The sequence below is a fragment of the Spermophilus citellus genome (assembly GCF_964194105.1).
Source record: "Spermophilus citellus genome assembly, chromosome: 13".
In the NCBI taxonomy this organism is placed as follows: Eukaryota; Metazoa; Chordata; class Mammalia; order Rodentia; family Sciuridae; genus Spermophilus; species Spermophilus citellus.
In genome coordinates, this window is record NC_138193.1 from 90,427,867 (window position 1) to 90,452,347 (window position 24,481).

At 39.5% G+C, this 24,481-nt stretch overlaps 1 protein-coding gene across 4 annotated transcripts in view; it reads right to left on the bottom strand.

The window, feature by feature from the left end:
* The window catches only part of LTBP1 (latent transforming growth factor beta binding protein 1), a 416,025-nt gene that overhangs the window by 263,181 nt on the left and 128,363 nt on the right, over nucleotides 1-24,481 (bottom strand). For all 4 annotated transcript variants that reach the window (XM_081264902.1, XM_081264904.1, XM_081264903.1 and 1 more), the window contains exon 4: nucleotides 5,112-5,281. In XM_081264902.1, the coding sequence (XP_081121028.1) occupies nucleotides 5,112-5,281 (170 nt within the window). The remainder of the gene's footprint in view (nucleotides 1-5,111; nucleotides 5,282-24,481) is intronic.

The following is a 24,481-nucleotide window of genomic DNA, read 5'->3' on the forward strand; positions in this document are numbered from 1 at the left end:
CTCACATCAAAAGGTAAATCAACAATTCTTATGCCTGAGCCCTATCTGTATGAAGATCTTTAGGACTTTTAATATGTAAAACATGGGTATCTGCCTTCTTCTGAAATTGCCTGCTTGGTTGAATTTTAAGAACAAAAATTTTAGTAGATGACGCTGAAAAATATAAGTAATCTATTTAAAACCTACACCCATCTTCACGAGAAAACCACTGGAATTAGCAATGAGAAATTCAACTATGAGAAGCTCAGCTTTCTAATTCTCCCCAAATATTAAAAAGAGTTCAGAAACAAGAACTAAGCGGGTGGATATTTAAATTGGAGAGTCTTTTGGTTCTGAGATTCCCTTTCACAAAGTCTGCACACCTGTGGCCCTACAGAACTATTTTAGTTAGGTGTATTTTCTGTTCATCCTGAGGTTCTCCAGTAACTCGATAGTCTACCCCAGTAATTTGTTCAGGGTTCTATAATCCTAATGGCAAAGAAGTCCTACCACAGTCTATAATAGAGATATTGTTTTCTGGATTTGATAATATCATGCATCCCCTGGTATTTTTACAAGAGAAGAAGGTATAACGTGGACACCTATTGCTGTCAAGTTCTTTTCCTAGCAGGTTATGCCAAACTTGTCTCTCCATGTGTAATTTGCTCCTAAGCATATGCTTTTCTAATAATCTCCATTGACCCATTTTTATAATATTATCCTTCAAATGTTATGTCATTGCAACTGTTAAAATTACTACTAAACAAAGTATGAGAGAATTTGGTTTATATACTGAATGTTTTCCTACAAGTTACCAAGGGAGATGCTGGATAAAGCAGTTCACTCCTCTAAGCTATACTGTCCAGGGGACTCTGGGAAGTAAGAACTCCATTCCTTGGAGCTGATGCCAAGTTTTTAGAACTACCTAATTGTCAAACATCTTTATAAATGGGTAGCTTTTAAACTAAGATAAAATTTGCATGGCATATAATTCAATCTTTTTAAGTGTATAATTCAGTGCTTTTTAGTATATTCACAAAGTTGTACAGCTATATGACCATCTAGTTCCAGAACATTTTCATCACTCCAAGAGAAACCTCTCACCTATAAATAGTCCCTCTTCACTCTGCCTTTCCCCAGCCTCTGGCAACCACTAATCTACTCTTTGTCCTAGTGGATTTGCCTATTCTGGACATTTCATATAAATGGAAACATACAATATGTGGTCTGGATTCTTTGTGTCTGGATTCTTTCACTCAGCATGTATTCAAGGTTGTAGCAAGTACCAGTATATCATTCTTTTCTATGGCTAATATTCCATTGTATAGAAATGCCTCATTTTGTTTATCCATTCATCAGGTGATGAACATTTGGTTTGTTCTCACTGGGTATTTATGAATGATGCTGTGTTGAACATTTATGTTCAAATCTTTGTATGAAATAAGTTGTCAGTTATTTGGGGTATATACCTAAGAGGTGGAATTGCTGGATACCCAGGAATTTCATTTTTAACTTTGCTGAGAAATTCAGGTGGTATCTTAATATTATGCAGTCAAGCCACACAGCCATTACCAGCTCATCCAAAGAAAATGTTATTTTCACCAACATCAAAAGGCTTTCTGTAAACAATCAGAATAACCTCCATTAATTACCAAATTCCCTGTGTCTGGTCACTCCAACATTAAAATAAATTAGTCTTATCTGATACAAGTGGTTTCCTGGTAGTTTATGCTTTCCTGGCTGCTTCTAAACTGAGTGAAGATGTATCTGAGAATTGTCAAGGCATACAGGGTGCATTGATGGAGACACTGATGATGAAGGACAGTTAGTTACAGGTTAGTTAGTTACAGGCAGGTATTTTGGGCAGCTTTGGGTTCAACTGTCATATCCTAGGCATCAGTCAATTAAGTCCAAAAACTAGACATGTTTAGTAGATTGAAAGACTGAGTCTCTAGACCAAGAATTGGTAAACTACAGTCCATTCAAATTCAGCCGCCAAATCTTATTCTTTTTTTTTAAGTCTGTGGGATGAGAATGATTTGGAGAATGATTTATTAAATAACTATATAGCTGGCGAAAGTACTTATGTAACATCCTCAATTTTCTTCTTAGCTCAAAGCCTAAGATATTTACTATCAATCTTTTAAGAAAAAGTTTGCTGACCCCTGCTCTAGATGATACTCACGCAAATTAAAGATCAATGAATCAAGCAGAGTGCCAATTTATTAATTTATCACTAAAGATGTCCTTTATCGGTGACCAGAAACCACGTGAACTAAGATATCAAGGACCCAGGAGTTTACTCAGAAAACTGGTAAACATAGAGAATCCAAATAGGAAAAAGGTCATGTGTACACATTGGACATGTTGAGATATATTGCTGAAACTCGGGAAAATTCCAACAAAATATTCATTCTTCCCAAAAGACAGCACCTCACTAACAACTTGGTGGTTTGCTTCCCCTATCCAGTTTGTTTCACCTGAAGAATGCTACACTTGCTACATTAGCATATTTGACTTCACTGAATCCACCACCCCAGCCACATCTCTTCCCCGCTTATTCTTTTCTCTTCCCAAGTGTCAACAGCAAATCAGTATTCACTTGGGCTTGTAGGAACACTGTTTCCTCCTATTATGCACTGATTACATTACACAACACTCAACTCTGAATATACATCATGATTGTTGCTTGCAAGACATCAAATTTAAACCTACTAATGGGTGATTGATTATGATAAACCGACTTATTTGATGTATTCTTTATCAACCTGAGTCTTTTCTCCATTCCCACTAGCTTCTCAAAAAGTAATAACTGTGGACTGGAATGACACACATCAATTCTTCCATTTCATTCCAAAATGCAACATACCCAAATGATCTTAATCTCTTCTATTTTTCCACAGACTCAAAATCATCCGATTCTGTTGACCTTCCAATCTTTCAGCACAATGAGAAGTTAATCTGTTTGCATTTTATCTCTTCAATGAAAATGAAAAGCTTCTGCTTTTCCCCACATTTCCATCATTGACTTTTCCTTCCTTTCAGTTCCACAGAAGCCATGGAGCCTGTTTTACTTGATGTGGAATGGAGGGTTTGGGGGATTTGGGGGACTAGAACACTTTAGGTCCTTCTTACTAATTTTAATCTTCCTATTGTTGTTTTAACTTGATTTTCCTATTTCAACATCCTTAATAGTCTTGCCAAATAACCCCTTTTCAAAACTTTCCAATTAGACCTCCAGCTCTCTGAAGAGCTCAGGCCTCAGCAAAATAGCCACTTCTCCTTCCCTGTCCTTCCCATATGCCTAATCCCATCAGTCAATTCCTGAGCTTCTTTTTGAACAACAGCCATCTTTGGGAGAGCTGGAGCAAAGAATTCCATTATTGTGACAATGTGTTAGTCTACATCTCCCCAGTATTTAAATAAGATAGGTGGAAAAGTTAAAGACATTACAGATAAGAAACTGCTCTTCACATTCTTTTAAAATGTCATTTCAACTTCCAGTTCAACCAAGGCTTGAGTTTAAAACACCACACAAATATTCTCTCTCTCTCTCTCTCTCTCTCTCTCTCTCTCTCTCTCTCTCACACACACACACACACACACACACACACACACACCAGAAATTTCACTCCAATAACAAATTATTGATAACACGCCAAACCTACTATTTGACCCTCAAACCATCTTGACACTTCTATGTAGTACAAAATTCTCTATGTCAATATGATCATAAGCTTTCAAAAATTCTCTTCCCAACATATTCTACTTTTAGAGAGCTTCTAAGAAAAAAAAAATCTATGTATCCAAGACCCCAAGGACATAAGATGCAACTCTCTTTATTTTTAATACTGGGAGTAGAAAAACATTACAACAAGGGACATTCACAATTATATGGCAGACTGTACTTAAATCAAAAGATCTTTACAACCAATGTAATACATCTATTCTTTTGCAAATTACTTGGGAGTGACCTTGCCTAAGGGCAAAGAGATAATCTAAATGATTTCTATATTCCTCTTTAAGGTCCTTGAGTTTCCTTTCATGTCATCTCAATAAATAACCAACTATTGCTCTGGGGTCTAGCCACCAGTCACCACACAGAACTTTCTCGAACCATGAAAAGTAGATGTACAAACCTATTAAATGTTCTTTCAGCTAAATGACCAATTTTGAAGGAAGAGTCAATTACTCTCAGAAACTGGGAGGTGGGGACAGCAGCAGGGAATCAAATCCATAGCAGATAGGAATTTCTAAAGTGTCAAACAGCAGCCAAACTCTATCTGGGCTATTCATTCTACTTCTGGTGGTGAAAGCCAGTCCTTTCCCAGCTCACGACTGGCATTCCCTTTCGTTACTTAGGGTTCAGGCAATCAGTCAACACGCGATGCGACAGGCAGGAAGCTGCTGGAAAGAGAGCATGTTTCTAGCTCTCGCCTGTGGATGGTCTGTGCCTCGCTCCAGAATGTTTTCTACAGATGCTGCCAGCAGACACTCTGTAATACCTAAACCACAAATCATCACATTCCCCATCCTTTGAGCCAGGGCCTGTGTCCTTGAGCTCCCTACATAGCACAGATATTGACCAAGCTGGCCACTGATACAATAGTCCTTTACAAATGCAAAGTAGAATTTGCCATGCCATCTGCTTGATACAGCAAAAAGGAGGTGGACCTAATAACATAAAAATATCCACTGCAGGCAAACCTCAGACAGTAAAGCAGGACACTTCTCAGACATTTTGCCAGGAATGAATCTTGGCTAGCTTACTAAAGAAAACATTCATCAATGTAAACATGTCAGATGTACAACTGTACCCAAAATTAGAGCAAATATGTCTCTGAAATGGAGACATCTTGCAGAAACAGAATCACAGGCAGGCCACTTTAGACTTTTTTTTTTTTTTTTTTTTTCCAAAATCTAAGGAAACTGTCTTTCCTCAGAATAAGGAAGCCATGCTAAATAGCTCTTGTCTGGTTGTTTTAGGAACCAATGCGGGTTTTTTTGTTTTTGTTTTTGTTTTTTTTAATGACTTGAATTTTATCGACTGTGACACATTAAATCCAGCTAAACACAAGAAAGTGTTTCCAAACTGTGAAACTATAACTTAGGGCTGACTGGACAATACTCACACTGAAAAGGTGAGGCAACGTGGTCCTGCCCATATCTTAGTGGGAATGAAGCATCCGTGGACTGCTCTCCTGAAATCACCTTCTGAGCTGGAAAATACTTGGGCTTGAGTACATATTCCTGGGACTGGCCATGATGAATCATCACATTCTGTGAGGAAAGGGGCGTCACTCTGGGAAGAAACAAAGTGAGGGTAAGAAAATAAATAACAGACTTTTTAAAAAGTCAACTAAGAAGGAAAGAACAAGAAATTAGGTACACTTAGAAAGGAGCACAAATTCCATACAAAGCTCATTTGCTCCTTCAAATACTGTAACTGATCGTTCATGGCATAGAAGGGAGGATTAAATGCTTCCCCTTGGAAGCTGTCTGGTCAAGAAGCTCAATGATAAACAGGTTGCCACCGAGTTCAGGACATAGCTACCATGAGCTTTCCTGCAAAATGCATAGCATTTATACTAGAGAAAAAGGATGGGAACAAATATGAAGAAGTGGGTATCAAGGGGAATAGGGAGGGGGGGAAAATAAGGAGAAAGAGTAGAGGAAGGAGATTATGCAAGAAATTTCCATCTTGGTCAGTGCCTCAGTCTGGCTGGGCACAAATCAGGAGCCACTGAAGCAGGAACAAACTTTATTTCTGAACTCCACCAGCACACTCCACACATGCTCCCTGGGAACTCTCCCGAACACCACACAGCTCCTCAAGGAGCCACCAACCAGAAATCCCTCCACCGGCACTTCCCCAACCAATGGGAACTCTTCAGGAATCCCTGCGAGAGCTCAACCGGAACTCAAGGGGAACTCCGGGAGAACTCAAAAGTCATCATCTTAATGGCTGGCTGGCGTCACCTCTCAACCACTACTTCTGGCAAAAATGCCATGCGTCATCCCGACTCAGCTGTGGCCCTCAACAGGTCAGTTTAACAAAATCACCTAAAAACAGAGTCAGTGTGGGCTAGTGGGACCTTCCAATTTGCCTAATTCGGCAAGTTCTTTGGTGGATCTCTTGGAGTCTCAGTTTCCTAATCTTTTGCCCAGGATCTCTGCCACACAGGGCTGAGAGAAAGAAAATGATTATAAAAATGTGAATACACTTAAACTGAAAAAAAAAAAAAAGAAAGAAAGAATAAAATAATTTGAATTCCCTTTTTAAACATAAATGATGATGGTGCCTTAGGGAAACATTTAATTTTTATGCTGTATTTTATAATGATTGGGTTAAATGGTTTATGATCACTAGTTGCTAAGAATAACTAACCATGGCCTTGTTATCATTTCAATCACACAAGAGAGGACCTGTGGGACCTTTGAACATGACTGCTCTGCTTTCACCCTCCTGGCCCACCCTTTTATCTTCTCTGACAGTTTTCTTCCACTACATCTAATATATATACTACAAAATAATAAATATTTGCCCAGATTCAGTCACTCCCTGAGGGACAGAAAGGAAATTATCATCAAAGTAAAGCTAATAAGTAGTGAAAAATGTAAAGATACAACAACTCCTTCTAGAATATGCAAAACTGCTACTGAAATTGTTAGGAAAGTGCATCTGAGCAGCAAACTGAGCCTTTGGAAGGAAACCTGCTCCCCAGCATGATCTGACCCAAAAGACTGGCCTTAACAAGCGACTAACAGAAGAGGAAAATAACAGGACACAATGGCAGCTCAGCAAAGAGGGTAAACTGTCAAGGTGCCCAAGACAGCACCCTACAGCGTCTCAACAAGCAGTAAAAGAACCTTGAAGACACTGACTGTTTGATTATCCGAGTTGTGCTAAGAAAGGAACTATCCCAAGGGACAAGTCATTAAGAACAGAGAAAGGAAAAGAAGAGGCTGGGTCAGGTTGCTTCCCTCTTCATCGAGGAGCTATACCTATCCCTTTAAACCCTCTAGTCACTGAACACCTGAAAAATTCACCTTGAGCCTGGATTTTCCCAGATGTCATGCCATGCAAGAGCACTCCCTTTGTCACCAGACTAACAACTAAATTACTAAAATCCTAGGGCTTCACATTGTAAACACTTCTGTTTTGATGATGTAAGTGTTGTTTTGAACTTTAAGTATGTTTTGTTGGGATGGAATAGACGGTGAAACAGCTGGATACATCTGGTGGTCACAAGTCTAATCTGTCAGCCCTCCTGGAAAAGCAGAAACTCCCCCACATCTCAGAAGCAACTTGCTCTCCAGCCATGCTGTCACCCTGTCACTATGTGCTATGACCCACGGAGAGGCATAGGGACCAGCTCCTGTTCAGAACAGGGGAACCCCACATTCCAGGAGACTTAGACTGCCACAGCGAATTCCAACCCTGACCCAGGCCAGAAAGGTGAGCCTGTGGGTCTGCCTCCAAGATAAGCAAGCACCTCCTTTCTCTTCTCTCTGAATTAGCAGAAGTAGCAGGCAGCAAGAAATGAGCTGAAAATACCTGTACACTTGGACTCCTTTTCCCTAAACATAATAGAAAGATGATAAACCAATGACTAAGACCAAGCTCTATCAGGTCAAGGGCTTGAGAACCTTCAGCCAGAACTAACCTATGGAAATCAGGAATCAAGTCCTACAACCATGGAAATAGCCCCCCGAGTTACAAATACTTTGCAAACATGGAGCTAAACACGGCTGCCCTGTTCCCCCAACTTTTTCCTCTTTCCCCAGTGCCAGGGAATAAGTGCCATCAACAGACCCAGGCCATCTGCCTCACAGCCCCACCAAGAAAGAAGCAAAGCCATGAGCAGATGCCCCTGGAGCAGGAAGGACAGTGCCCGTCACTCATCAGGTACACAATGAAAGGTAAACTCATCAGGTACTCCTTCCTGGCTGGCACCCACCTTTTCCTCCAATCCTATCACTTGCAGTTATTTCTACCTTGGACCTCCTCCTTGCAAATATACATCCTCATTAAGTCTTTTCTTTTGCTTTTCTTTTATCCAACTATTAAAAAAAAAATCGCCCCCCTCCTCTTTTTCTCTGTATTTAAAGTGGGATTTCCTTCTTTTTCCAATGCTTCCGGGGGGGGGGGGGGGGCAGGAGGCTTAATTATCACTAGTGAATGTCACAGTCATCATAGCAATAGAATGGGAACTTTAAGAGGGGTTAATCTTATTAAAAGAAAATTTAAAAATTTAAAGTTAAAACCTCTAGTTCAAAATATTTAGGAGCACCCACATATCCCCTTTCCTCCAAAGAAGCCCTTAAAATTACAGATAAGGAAAAAGGACACAAATCCAGAGTTGATATTTGACTCTACACCACAGTACAGCCACACCAGTGGTTTAAAATATTAAATACTCTGTTTGTGAAGAGCAACTATCAAGCCCCTCAGTGTCCTTCCAATGGGACTTCCTTATCCACTGCCCTCTCCCGAGACAGTCCATCAATCCTGTACAATAAAGAGTTCACTTGGGCTGGGGTTGTAGCTCAGTGGTAGAGCACTTGCCTTGCAAGCATGAGGCACTGGGTTTGATACTCAGCCCCACATAAAAGTAAATAAATAAAAATAAAGATATTGTGTCCATCTACAACTAAAAAAATTAAAATTAAAAAATAATAATAATAAAAAAAGAGTTCACTTGACAGAGCTAGAGACCTCTGGGTTTCTGCTCCAGCACTCATTCTGATTGGTCAGATCCTGTTCCATACAGATTACTAAATAGGTTTTGATGACCCATTATTAAACAAACAAGAAGCCCTTCAACAAATGTGTAAGAGATTCAAGGTGCACTGAGAAACACTGACTATTGAAGTGGGGTAGAAGCCCTGACTCCTCACAAAATTTTTCTAACTTCTTTTACCTCAACCCATAGTAAAAAGTACATTTTACATGAAGATCTGCACAATTTGTGATCTTACATAACCGAAACAAGTTTCACAAAACAATAGTTACCTTACTATGTATAGGACACCCTGATGTTTTCTCCTCTATTTTTTAACCATCTTGAGCTGTTCTACATTTATGTCCTGACTTTATCACTCCCTACTAGATTGCAACCAGTGGCTCAAGGACACTAGTGGAAAATCACTCTGAGCACACAGACGTAGAGGAGGTTCTTCCCAGGGACCACAGAACAGTTCTAGATGTTGAAATCATGTAAGGCAAAAGGTGATAATGAGAAGTGGGTAGTTTCTTCATTGAAGATCTATATGAAGACATTCTAGTAGGAAAACTATTCAAAAGTCAGATTTTTATCTCCCTCAGCAGGCAAAAAAAAAAAAAAAAAAAAAAAAAACAGTTTTCTCTAAAAGAATGAAATTATCTGGGGTGAACCACAAAAGTTACTCCTCTAGGGAGGAAGATGGCGGTGGGAAGTGAGTAAGCCGCTCCGTGCTCTGCGCCGCCGCTCCCGCAGTGTATGTTGCCGCGTCTTAAAAGATGAAGTAAAGATCATTAAAGGAGATCTGTCGACAAAGACTCACCACCGTGTCAAGAAAGGGGCCTAGGTGGAGTGAATCCGCCACGACTCCAGCCAAGGTGGAGTGAGTCCATCACGACTTCAGCGCGAGCAGTAAGGCTGCAGCCCCCGAGCTGCCCGGCTCCCTCAGCCCCTTCTCCTTCTCCTCTCCGCCTTTCTGCTTTGCTTCTCCCGCGCCGTCTCTCCACCCACGCTCAGTCCCTAAATCTAGATCTCAATTTCTTTCCCCCACCCCGCCCGCTCTACCGCGTGTCCAGTACCTGGCCCGCGCGGGCCCCGAGGCACTGCCTCCCCTCCCCCAGCCTGCACCCCCTCCCCGGGGGTCCCGAAGGCCACAGCTGGGCCGCCACCGCGCCACCGCCACCGCCGCCGCTTCCCGCGGAGCACCATAGAGCAGACTATTCACCGCACGAGTGAGCTGCCGAGTTAAATGGAACAGCTGATAAGATGAGTGACAATTTAAAATCTAAGTGATCCAACATGGCGGCGGACGCGGAGAGATCAAGTCTCTAACCCCTTCAGCTGCGCGAGCATAGGGAGAAGTAAACTGTCAAAATACTGCTCGCTCAGGACCACTAGGCACTGTTGAGCTGAAGGGGATCCCGGGCGAACAGTCTGCGCCTCTCAGAACACACCGAGCCCGGATTGGGCTGCATTCTAGTTCTGGTTCGCCTGCTTCTCGTGACTCAGCACTAATGATCCCGCTGAAATAACTAGTCGGCCCACCTGAACTCACAGAGGTAAAAGCCAACTGAGCACGATAGTCAGACCCAGGGTATCCCTCTGCTGACAACAGAGGTCCCTTGCACCAGCTACCAGGGGAGTTGCTACCTGAGGGCAAACAAATTCGCTGGGGGTCCTCAGCCCCAAGCCCTACAAACTTAGGGTCTGAGGGAGGCAAACAGAAAGGGTGTGCCCAGGCATCCATGGAAACAGGGCTCCCAGGAGCAGCAGACCCGGCGTGTACCCAGTATTGTGGTGAGCGTCACAGGTGAGCGGGGCCTGGCTTGAGGAACCACAAGAGAAGGCCCTAGGCACTCAGGATTGGAGACCCGCACAGTCTGGGAAGAAGAGCTGAGGCACAGTGATTGGTTCCCACCCATCAAGAAGAGAAGCCTAGCCCAGTGGGAATAGCTCCACCTACTGGAAGAGAAGTTAATTGAGCTCTATGACTGCATTTATTTATTTTTTTTTTAATGATTATTATTGGTATTTTTTTAAATTTTATTTTCACTTTTTGTTGTTGATGTTGTTGTTGTTCTTCAACTTTCTTATTAATGGTTTCAATTTTTTTTAAATTCTTTTTATTCTATTATTATTACTATTATATTTTAAACTTTAATTTCCATTTGTTTATTATCATTATAATTTTTTTTTCTTGGTTTTAAATTTTTATTTTTTCATTTTTTCTTTCTTTCTTTTCACTTTTTTTCTTTTGTCTTTTCATTTCTTTTCAATTTTCTTATTCCCCCTTTCTTGAATTCTACCTGCCTACACTCACTCTCTTTAGTGATTTCTTCCCTTCCCTTCTAATACCTCTCCTCCCAAGCATCAAATAAATTTATAAGAGTAAACAGTAACTCAGCAGTCAAACAGAACAAGAAGTATCGTGAGCATAAAAAAGCAAGGAAGAAAAGGAGTACAAACAATGAAGGACAGCCTAAATATTCAGGAGGACCTGGAATCATCAGAAAAAATGGCCATATAAAGAACTCAAGGAACACCTTAGACAGATGGAAAGGAACCTTAAAGATCACATTGAAAATGAATTACATAAACAGATAAAAGAAGAAGTTAAGCATCTTTATCAGGAGATAGAGATTATTAAAAAAAAATCAAACAATAATCCTAGAAATGAAGGAAACGATAAACCAAATTAAAAACTCAATCGAGAGTATCACTAACAGAGTGGAGCAAGTAGAAGCCAGAACGTCAGATAATGAAGACAAAATATATCATCTTGAAAAGAGTCTAGCCAACTCAGATAGGCTGGTAAAAAAATCACGAGAAAAACATCCAAGAGATTTGATATAACTTAAAAAAACCAAACTTACAAGTCATCGGGATAGAGGAAGGCACAGAGATTCATACCAAGGGAATGAGTAACCTGCTGAATGAAATAATTACAGAAAACGTTCCAGAAATAAAAAAGGAAACAGATGTACAAATTGTAGATGCATACAGGACACCGAGCACACAAAATCACAGTAGACCAACGCCAAGACACATTGTTATGAAGATATCCAATATACAGAACAAAGAGAAAATATTAAAAGCTACAAGAGAAAAGAGGCAGATTACATTTAGGGGTAAACCAATAAGGTTAACAACAGATTTTTCATCACAGACGCTGAAAGCGAGAAGATACTGGAACAACGTATTTCAAACACTGAAAGACAATGGATGCCACCCAAGAATTCTGTATCCAGCAAAATTAAGCTTCAGATACGACAACGAAATAAAAATCTTTCATGATAAACAAAAGCTAAAAGAATTTGTAGCCAGAAAACCAGCATTGCAAAGCGTCTTGAGCAAAACTCTACACGAGGAAGAAATGAAAAACAATAACCAAAACCATCAGCGGGAAGTGCCTCGAAAAAGACAGAGGATGGGGGAAAAGCTAATCATGGAGAAACAAACTAAATTAGAAAAAAAAAAGAGAGATAAATAATCAAACATGGCAGGAAGTACAAACCATATATCAATAGTAACTCTAAACGTTAATGGCTTCAACTCTCCAATAAAGCGACATAGGCTGGTAACATGGATTAAAAAAACAAATCCAACAATATGCTGCCTCCAGGAGACACATCTGATTGGAAAAGACATACACAGGCTCAAGGTAAAAGGTTGGAAAAAATATACCACGCACACGGTCCTCGTAAGCAAGCAGGGGTGGCCATTCTCATATTGAATAAAATCGACTTCAAGACTAAGTTAATCAAAAGGGATAAGGAAGGACATTATATACTGTTAAAAGGAACCATTCACCAACGAGACATAACAATTATCAATATTTATGCACCAAATAATGGCGCTGCGACGTTCATAAAACAAACTCTCCTCAAGTTCAAGAATCAAATAGACCACAACACAATAATCATGGGTGACTTCAACACACCTCTCTCACCATTGGACAGATCCTCCAAACAAAAGTTGAATAAAGAAACTATTGACCTCAATATCACAATCAATAACCTAGACTTAACTGACATATATAGAATATATCAATCATCATCAAATGGATATACTTTTTTCTCAGCAGCACATGGATCCTTCTCAAAAATAGACCATATATTATGCCATAGGGCAACCCTCAGTAAATATAAAGGGGTGGAGATAATACCATGCACTTTATCAGATCATAATGGAATGAAACTGGATATCAATGGTAAAAGAAGGAAGGAAAAATCCTACATCACATGGACAATGAACAATACGTTACTGAATGATCAATGGGTTACAGAAGACATAAAGGAGGAAATCAAAAAATTCTTAGAGATAAATGAAAATACAGACACAACATATCGGAATCTATGGGACACAATGAAAGCAGTTTTAAGAGGGAAATTCATCGCCTGGAGGTCATTCCTCAAAAAAAGGAAAAACCAACAAATAAATGAGCTCACACTTCATCTCAAAGCCCTAGAAAAGGAAGAGCAAAACAACAGCAAATGTAGCAGAAGGCAAGAATTAATTAAAATCAGAGCAGAAATCAATGAAATTGAAACAAAAGAAACTATTGAAAAAATTAACAAAACTAAAAGTTGGTTCTTCGAAAAAATAAACAAGATCGACAGACCCTTAGCCATGCTAACGAAGAGAAGAAGAGAGAGAACTCAAATTACTAACATACGAGATGAAAAAGGCAATATCAAAACAGATGCTACAGAAATACAGAAGACAATTAGAAATTACTTTGAAAACCTATATTCCAATAAAATAGAAGATAGTGAAGACATTGATAAATTTATTAGGTCATATGATTTCCCCAGACTGAGTCAGGAGGATACACACAATTTAAACAGACCAATATCAATGGATGAAATAGAAGAAGCAATCAAACGACTACCAACCAAGAAAAGCCCAGGACCAGATGGGTACACAGCGGAGTTTTACAAAACCTTTAAAGAAGAATTAATACCAATACTTTTCAAATTATTTCAGGAAATAGAAAAAGAGGGAGCTCTACCAAATTCATTCTATGAGGCCAACATCACCCTGATTCCGAAACCAGACAAAGACACCTCAAAGAAAGAAAACTACAGACCAATATCTCTGATGAACCTAGATGCAAAAATCCTCAATAAAATTCTGGAAATCGGATACTAAGGCACATCAAAAAAATTGTGCACCATGATCAAGTAGGATTCATCCCTGGGATGCAAGGATGGTTCAATATACGGAAATCAATAAATGTTATTCACCACATCAATAGACTTAAAGATAAGAACCATATGATCATCTCGATAGACGCAGAGAAAGCATTTGACAAAGTACAGCATCCCTTTATGTTCAAAACATTAGAAAAACTAGGGATAACAGGAACTTACCTTGACATTGTGAAAGCTATCTATGCTAAGCCTCAGGCTAGCATCATTCTTAATGGAGAAAAATTGAAGGCATTCCCTCTAAAATCTGGAACAAGACAGGGATGCCCCCTATCACCACTTCTATTCAATATAGTTCTCGAAACACTGGCCAGAGCAATTAGACAGACGAAAGAAATTAAAGGCATAAAAATAAGAAAAGAAGAACTTAAATTATCACTATTTGCGGATGACATGATTCTATACCTAGAAGACCCAAAAGGGTCTACAAAAAAACTACTAGAACTAATAAATGAATTCAGCAAAGTGGCAGGATATAAAATCAACACACATAAATCAAAGGCATTTCTGTATATCAGCGACAAAACTTCTGAAATGGAAATGAGGAAAAACACTCCATTCACAATATCCTCAAAAAAAATAAAATACTTGGGAATCAACCTAACAAAAGAGGTGAAAGACCTATACAATAAAAACTACAGAACCCTAAAGAGAGAAATAGAAGAGGATCTTAGAAGATGGAAAAATATACCTTGTTCATGGATAGGCAGAACTAACATCATCAAAATGGCGATATTACCAAAAGTTCTCTATAGGTTTAATGCAATGCCAATCAAAATCCCAATGGCTTTTCTTGTAGAAATAGATAAAGCAATCATGAAATTCATATGGAAAAATAAAAGACCCAGAATAGCAAAAACAATTCTAAGCAGGAAGTGTGAATCAGGTGGTATAGCGATACCAGATTTCAAACTATATTACAGAGCAATAGTAATAAAAACAGCATGGTACTGGTACCAGAACAGGCGGGTGGAGCAATGGTACAGAATAGAGGACACAGAGACTAATCCACAAAGCTACAATTATCTTATATTTGATAAAGGGGCTAAAAGCATGCAATGGAGGAAGGATAGCATCTTCAACAAATGGTGTTGGGAAAACTGGAAATCCATATGCAACAAAATGAAACTGAATCCCCTCCTCTAGCCATGCACAAAAGTCAACTCAAAGTGGATCAAGGAGCTAGATATCAAATCAGAGACGCTCCGTCTGATAGAAGAAAAAGTTGGCTCCGATCTACATATTGTGGGGTCGGGCTCAAAATTCCTTAATAGGACACCCATAGCACAAGAGTTAATAGCAAGAATCAACAAATGGGACTTTCTTAAACTGAAAAGTTTTTTCTCAGCAAGAGAAACAATAAGAGAGGTAAATAGGGAGCCTACATCATGGGAACAAATTTTTACTCCTCACACTTCAGGTAGAGCCCTAATATCCAGAGTATACAAAGAACTCAAAAAATTAGACAATAAGATAACAAATAACCCAATCAACAAATGGGCCAAGGACATGGACAAACACTTCACAGAGGAGGACATACAATCAATCAACAAGTACATGAAAAAATGCTCACCATCACTAGCAGTGAAGGAAATGCAAATCAAAACGACCCGAAGATACCATCTCACTCCAGTAAGATTGGCAGCCATGATGAAGTCAAACAACAATGAGTGCTGGCGAGGATGTGGGGAAAAGGGTACTCTTGTACACTGCTGGTGGGACTGCAAACGGGTACGGCCAATTTGGAAAGTAGTATGGAGATTCCTGGGAAAGCTGGGAATGGAACCACCATTTGACCCAGCTATTGCCCTTCTCGGACTATTTCCTGAAGACCTTAAAAGAGCACACTACAGGGATACTGCCACATCGATGTTCATAGCAGCACAATTCACAATTGCTAGACTGTGGAATCAACCCAGATGCCCTTCAATAGATGAATGGATAAAAAAAAATGTGGCATTTATACACCATGGAGTATTACGCAGCACTAAAAAATGACAAAATCACGGAATTTGCAGGGAAATAGATGGCACTAGAGCAGATTATGCTTAGTGAAGCTAGCCAATCCCTAAAAAACAAATACCAAATGTCTTCTTTGATATAATGAGAGCAACTAAGAACAGAACAGGGAGGAAGAGCAGGAAGAAAAGATTAACATTAAACAGAGACATGAGGTGGGAGGGAAAGGGAGAAAAAAAGGGAAATTGCATGGAATGGAGGGAGACCCTTATTGTTATACAAAATTACATATAAGAGGTTATGAGGGGAATGGGATAACAAACATGGAGGGAAATGAATTACAGTAGATGGGGTAGAGAGAGAAGATGGGAGGGGAGTAGAGGGGGGATAGTAGAGGATAGGAAAGGTAGCAGAATACAACAGTCACTAATATGGCAGTATGTAAAAATGTGATGTGTAACCGATGTGATTCTGCAATCTGTATTTGGGGTAAAAACGGGAGTTCATAACCCACTTGATTCTAATGTATGAAATATGATATGTCAAGAGCTTTGTAATGTTGTGAACAACCAATTAAAAAAAAAAGTTACTCCTCTAGAGAAAAACTCTTGTTCTGGCATTTTGAGACCCCCTTGTATATCAACTAGTTTCACCTATGTTTCCCCTAAAAGGAATTCTGCAGGTGACCAGGAAAATAGGGAACAGAGGTGATTTAGATGGGGAAGGAAGGACGAGAGGGGGATCATTAGAATGCAAAATATGACTGAGATTTTTGTAGATGCTTGACTCTATGGTAATAAATGTAATTGGCAGAGTTGAGAAAGGAAGAATCCATTCAAACATGATGCTAGTACATTCTCCTTCAGGAGCTACAGGGATGTTGGCAATGGGCACATTAAGAATGAGAAGAAACCCTAGCATCTTATTTGACTTTGCGCTGAGTGGTACATTTACAGACAAAATAGTGCAAATGTTATAACTGTTAGAAGCAACCCATATTAGCACCTCTGATAATACAATCACAGAATTAGCTGGAGAAGGTTGGAAAGTCTGGAAGAGGAAGTGAAGAAGAGATTGAGAGATCCACTACCCTCGTCTTTCCACATGGAAGGTCATGGGATAACATTCATGACCTAAACAGATGATGTCGACAGAAGAACAAATTGAGGTTTAAATGCACTGTCTGCATTGGCAAAAAATGGAAAACGATCAACACAAAATACTGACTTTGGGATGAAGAAGGCTGGGGGACAAGGGCTCAGATAAATAAGCTCAATCTTCCCCTACAATGACAAGAAGTTTTGAGACAACATTCACAGTAAATAAATCAAGAAGTATCCATATGGAGACAACTACCAGAACAACTATAGGTCTGACAGATTCAACAAGCAAGGAGTGGGAAACCAAGGGAGAAAGTTCTAACAAGACCTGAAGCTTTCCAGTCCGAATGACTGGAAGGGTGGTTTCGGTTCAAGGCCAAGGAGCAAAGTTAAATAAAGAGATGAGCCTACTCATGGCTGTCAGAAGGAAAGATCAGTGTGTGGTAAAGATGAGGACATTAGCTGTAGAGACAGAAACACGGGTGGATCTCCAGGGAACAGTCAGGGAAAGCCTCCAACCTTAGGCACAGGGCCATTCCAAGAGGGGTGACGTCTTCAAAGGCAAAAAAAAAAAAAAAAAAAAAAAAAAAAAAACCTGGAAGCACAAAATCCTGGAGGGTAATCAGACTTAATGATGAGGATAAAGAGAATATAGTGGGAGGATCCGAAGAAGAGAAAAACGAGTATAACATAGGTCCAGAAATGATTAGTAGAAGAAAGGTTCTAGGAGGAACGGAGAGGGGATCGCCTGCAAACTGCTACAAGGACATATGAAATGAGAAAAGGCCCCAGGCTTTGGTCGTGGGTCACTGGCAACACAAACAGTGTGGGGTCAGTAGCCGTCAGAGTCAAAGCGTGACTTCGCATAGCGAAGGGCTTGATGGTGCAGATATAGGTGACACACACGGAAAAGAAACATGGAGCCAACAGGGCAGAGGTCGGGACCAGGCTGGCCCTTGAGCTCTGAATCTATGGAAACCCTCTGTATCTTGTAAACAGAGGGGAAACAATTGCACAAAACTGCCTTCCTTGGAAGAAAGGATTAGTCACTCACTGTTTACACGGCTGCCTTCTGAATGGCAAGTTCTGGCGCCCAGATGAACTAAACTTTTCCATATTTCTACTAAACCCATTATTTGACCTGTGAGAGGGTGGGAGGATCTGGCACCACACATGGCCCTTTCCATGTCAGACAAGGGCTCTGGACCTCACAGAAGGGAGCCCCCAACAGGCCTTAGAACATTTCCCACAGAAGGTGGGAAACCCTAATCCACCCTAATCCTTCCCCCATGTGGAGTGCCCTCAGGTTTACAATCAGGAATGAGGAAAAAAACAGAAGAGGAAAGAGTGACGGAGATTACCCCCAGCACTGGTTTTCCTCTGTAAAATTCAAGTCATCCTGGGGACCCCACAGCCATCAAGGTGCTGGGAAGAGCAAGTGCATGCTACTGAGGGAGAAGCGGGCCACGGAAGAAAAATGTCAGCTATGTTTTGAGAAAACCATAGCCACACGGAGGATAAAACAAAGCCCTGGGAGCAGGCCACATGGACCCGTCACGTGTGCATGCATGCATGGGAGGCGTGGCCCGTGGACCCCGTCATGCAAATGACCTGCGAGACTAAAAAGAAGCAGGCGGTCAGAGGCTGCTGGTGACCAAGGGCAGCAGAGACAGACTGCCAGGGACAGAAGGAGGGAAACCACAGCACACCAGAGTCAACACAGCAAAAGAACACAAAACAAGCAACCGCAGGCCTTGAGGACAGCAGGAAAGAAATGATCTCATGGAAACACAAGTCAGGAGATAAATCATAAAAAGTCCTGTCCAGCCCTCAAATAAAATGAAAGAGACAAAAGAAGAAGGAGGAGGAAGAGGAAGAGGAGGAGGAAGAGGAGGAGGAAGAGGAGGAGGAGGAAGAGGAGGAGGAGGAAGTGGGGGGAGGAGATTGAGAGAGTTAAAGTAAAGAAGGAGCCATTGGAAGGGGAAGGTGTGAGAATTAGGGAGCTTTAGTAGTGGTCATTGAAAAACGTGTTCAACATAACCAAGTAGCTTGGGATCCTGTTTTCTTTTACTGGTGGCTCTTAACACGCTCCCCGGGGACATCCGGCAATGTCTGGAGACATGCTTAAGTATCAAGACTTAGAGATGACAAATGGGCATCTAGTAGGGAGAAATTAGGGACACTACTAAATATCCTGTAATGCACAGGACAGCCCTCTACAAGAAGGAAATATCTGACCCTAAATGTCAATTGCACCAGGGTTGTGAAATCCTACTCTAAACATGGGCTCCTAAAACCAAACAGTCATAACAGATACAAGAGTAAAGAGCCAATGGCCTCCAGGAGGTCTACAGAAATGATGGGCCCAGACAGACAAGAAATTAGACTCAAAACAGACTGAACCTGCACTACCTCCTCATGTGTCTTGTGGAAACACCATTAGTTCAGAGAGGCAGCCCCTGCACTTGAGTTGCCTGGGTAGCAATCTGGTAAGGGAGCTAGAACATACCAAAACCCTGGGGTGCACAGGATTTGGGGGACTATATGTAATAGAATTGCTTGCAGCAACACTACAACACATGGTTGGAAGGAACCTTTATTAAACCATTTAGCACTGGGATGGAGATATGCCATCCCTGAAGGCATGGTAGAAAAATAACAGATGGTCAGTCCCTGGCTGCTTTCTTTGGGGGGGGGGGGGGGTGGAGGGGAATACTAGGGATTGAACTCAGGGGCACTCAACCACTGAGCCACATCCCCAGCCCTATTTTGTATTTTATTTAGAGACAGGGTCTCACCGAGTTGCTTAGCACCTCACTTGTGCTGAGGCTGGCTATGAAGTCACGATCCTCCTTTCTCAGCCTCCAGAGCGACTGAGATTACAGGTGTGCACCACCACTACAGGCCCTGGACTGCTTTCTAAAGAAGGTGGATCCAATCAACTGTAGCACTTTGGTTATTCCTTCACAAGTAAATACATCTTGGTCTACACGTACAAAGTATCCTTCAGTCTTCAAAAGGAAGGAACATACTGGCACATGCCACAATATGGATACATGTTATGCTGAGTGAAATAAGCAAGTCACAAAGGACAGGTGAACTCAATTTACATGTATTGGGATCAGCAGTCAAATTTGCAGAAACAGAAAGTAGAATAGTGATTTCCAGGAAGAGGGTGGGGAGTTTTTGCTAATGGACATGGAGTTTCCATTTTTAAAGGCAAAAGAGTTCTAAAAGTGGGTTGCACAACAATGTGAATGTACTTAACACTACTGAACTGTATATTTTAAAATGGTCAAGATGGTAAGTTTCCCATGAAACCACAATCGATTTTTTCTTAATTTAAAGCTGTAATGGAGAGGACATTACAAGAAGCACAGAAAACAAGGCCTGTTCTCTGGAAGATTGATAAAATGAGTAACACTTTAAGAGAGAGTGTCTTCCCGCTTCGTTTTTCTTTGCAAGTGCTTGAAAAATGTGAATAGTCTGACCAATTCAATTCAAAGTCAAAGGTTGTCAGAAAAAAATAAAAAATAAAAAGGTTGTCATATTAGATAAAAGCAAGATCAAACTATACAACACAAAAACCCCATTATAGATATAAAGACGGATAGGGTAAAAGGATAGAAAAAGCCATGACATGGTAATAAGAATCAAAAAAGCTGGAATGGTTATATTAAAAGCAGGAGGAATATATTTTAGAGTAAAGAATATTACTAAGAATAATAAAGACCACTTCATAAGGATGGTCAATTCATCAAGAAGATATAACGGGCTGGGGATGTGGCTCAAGCGGTAGCGCGCTCGCCTGGCATGCGTGCGGCCCGGGTTCGATCCTCAGCACCACATACAAACAAAGATGTTGTGTCCACCGAAAACTAAAATAAATAAATAAATAAATAAATGTTAAAATTCTCTCTCTCTCTCTAAAAAAAAAAAAAAAAAGAAGACATAACAATGTTAAACCCTAGTATATCTAATTAATAACTGTACATCAAAATATGTGAAACAAAACCTGTAAAAAAAGTCCTTAAGAAATAGAAAACAAAACTTATAGTTGTAGTTTCAACATCCTTCATAAAATAATTGAGACAAGTAGAAAATCAACAAGGATAAAGAAGGTTTTAATAACACTATCAACCAACTTCACCTAATTGACATTATTAGAACACTCTACCTAACAACAGCAAAATATACTTTTTTTTTTTCAAGTGCAACCGAGTATTTAACAAGATAGCATATTCTGGGACATATAACAAGTTTCAATAAATTTCAAAGGATGTGAAACACAAAGTATATTTTCAGGCCATAATAGAATTAAGCTAGGAATCAATGACAAAAATCTCTGGAAAATCCACAAATATTTGAAAACTATAAATACCATAAATATCCAGTGAATCAGAGAAGAAATCACATTGGGAATTAGGAATTATTCTGAATTCAATGAAAACTAAAAACACAACATATCAAAGTTTATGGAATGCCACTAAATCAATACCAAGATACAAATCTGTAGCGCTGAATACCAATATTATTAGAAAAGAAGAAAGATCTCAAATCAATGACATCAGCTTCCATAGAAAATGAGGGGGGAAAAGTAAAAGGGAAACCCAAAGTAAGCACAAAGAGAATGATAACAATAAAGATCAAAGTGGAGATCGATAAAATAACAAAACTAATTCAGAGGAAAATAAAAACAATAAGACCATAGACTGTTTCTTTAAAATCAGTAAAACTGATAAATATCCAGCTAAACTGATAAACAAAAATATCAGAATAAGAAAAGTAACATCTCTGAAGACAAAGAGGGTCATAGGGCTAATGGACCAACCTGAAGACACTCCCACTGGCCAAAAGATAGAACAACTTTAGTATCAGTGAGAAGAACTGTATTAAGGTCTTTCTAATACATTTAAATCCATCCGGTTCTTCAAAAATATCATAAAGACCTCTGGGAGATATTAAATACTTTATTATTTTAAAAATTGATCAATAAAAGGAAAGAATCAAGCATATTATCCACCTCTGTGATGGTTAAATTTGCAATGTCAACTTGGAGGGCGTTTCTGGGTAAGATCAACATCTAAATTTTTCTGAGTAAACAGACGGCCCTCCATAAATGTGATGAGCCTCATCCAATCAGATGAAGGTCTAAACATGAAGGAAGGAGGGGAAGGGAGAGAAGGGAAGGAAAAGCAGCCTCCCCGGGCAAGCGAGTTCTCTAGCAGACCACTTTTGGGCTTTATCTGCATCATCAGGAACCCTGGGATTCATTATAACCCCTAGAAGATCCAGACAATGATCATCAATGGCCACCAACATCACAAAAAGCCAGACAAGACATTGTGTACACCTTAACAGAAGAACACAGCAAGCAATATTATGAAGGAGTCTAAGCAAAAATTAAAACTGAATCTGATTAAACCTATATACAGGAAATTCAGAGGATAGAGTATGTATTGATAATATAGGCATGTCACTAGAAAAATCCACAGATTGTTCAGTGAAGAAATATCAGGGAAAAAGAGAGAGGGGGACTAAAAGAGACTTAGGAGACACCACCCTATTGTAATGGGTGAACATTATTTTGATCCTGATACAAACAAATAAGCTTTTAAAATTTCTTAAGGGAGATTTGAATCCTTCGATTTTTAACAATTCTGAGTAATTATTGTTATTTTAGACAGTAAAATGGCCTTGAAGTTATTAAGAGCTCTTATCTTTTATAGACGCATGTTGAAAGATTTACAGACTGGCTTCAAGATAAACTTGGGAGAAGAGAAGCTGAAGAGAATATATAAGAAATACAACTGGCTGTGCACTGATGATTATTTATGATGCAAAATGCTTATTTTGCAGTTTCTTTCTACTATTTTCTTTACACTTGCATATTTCTTTACATTTTTATATTCACATTTTACATTTCTTTACATTTTCATAAACTATTCTATAACAGCTCACAAAATATGATTATCATGTCACTACCTTTTGCCATTTTTCAAATGAGATAATACTTTTAAAAAGTACTTTACAAAGTATAAAACATTACATATGTAAGAGAGCAATATTACACATAGAAAAAAAGAAATCAAATAAACAACCAATGAGGAAAAAAAGAAGAAAAGGCAAGGAAATTCCAGCCATGCCACCCTGTCTCTCCTTGTTTTAATTATCAAAGCCACATGCTAATGAAACATATCCTATCTGCAAAGGATGAGGTAACTGTTTTCAAAAGATCTGAAAAACACAGAAGACTGAAATCACCAAATTCTTGAACCAAATTGTTATTTAACAAGTAACCACGAAGGGAATGTTGTTAATAACTAATGTCCTGCTTTTATCAAACAAGGGCTGCTACATTTGGTTACTTGGGTCAGCTTCCCTGAACTCAAATGGAAAAGAAATTGCAGCCATGTCCCCCTATTTATCTAATTCAGAGGGTTCAAAGGAAACCTAACTAATAAAAAATGAATTTAAAATGTGGACAGTTTAACAAATAATGAAGGCCCCTAGCCTACTGGGGAAATGCCAATTGCAAAGCTTTTAAATGGAATCTTAGCTCAACCACTTATCCTGGGGAGGGGAAAGGGAGAATTACCTTAATTTCCTTGCAATGTAAGGGCAACTGTGTCTGTGTTGTTAATGTTAATGTGGAAACAGTCTTGAGATGTGATTATTTTAGAAAAGTTGTGCAAACATCTAACACAATACCTGATATACAGGGTGTTAAACCCTCTCACTGCCCTCTTCCCATAAGGACAACACCGAAACAGAATTTTACTTCTTTGATAATATTAGAGTTCGTATTCAAAAACTGCCTGAACTTGTACCGTTAAAAGCAAAGCTTATTGTTTTAAAGTCTTATTAATCAAAACTTGAAAAATTTTTAGTGCATTTTATAAAGAAGGAGTTCAAAATATGCATAGTCTCCAGACCAGTGGTTCATACTGTTACCCCTACACGTTTTGCAAGTCAAACAACCCAGCACCACAGACACTGTGGGAAATCATCTCACAACTCCACAAAAGCTAAACACAGAATTACCATATGATCCCCTAATTCTACATTGAGAAATACACCCAAAAACCCTGAAAGTAGGGACCCAACATACTTGTACTCCAATTTTCACTATATTTTTATTTATATCAGCCCAAAAGCTAAGAATGACATAAATACCCCTCTTCAAATAAATGGATAAATAAAATGTGATGTGTACATACACCAGAATAGTATTCAACCTCAAAAGGAACAAAACATCAATACATGCCACAATATACAGGAGCCCTGAAAACATGCTAAGTGAATCAGACAGACAAAAAATGGAGAATATATGGAGAATATTGTATGACTCCATTTATAGGAAGACATGAAGATATGTCCCTAGACCATATGAATTCATAGACAGAAAAAAGAACACCAGTTATTGCAGGTTGCAGGAGAGGTACTTGTTTTTTTGAGAAATAGAAGGTTTGGTGTGTCTTTGCCTGGTTTTGGAATCAGGGTGATATTG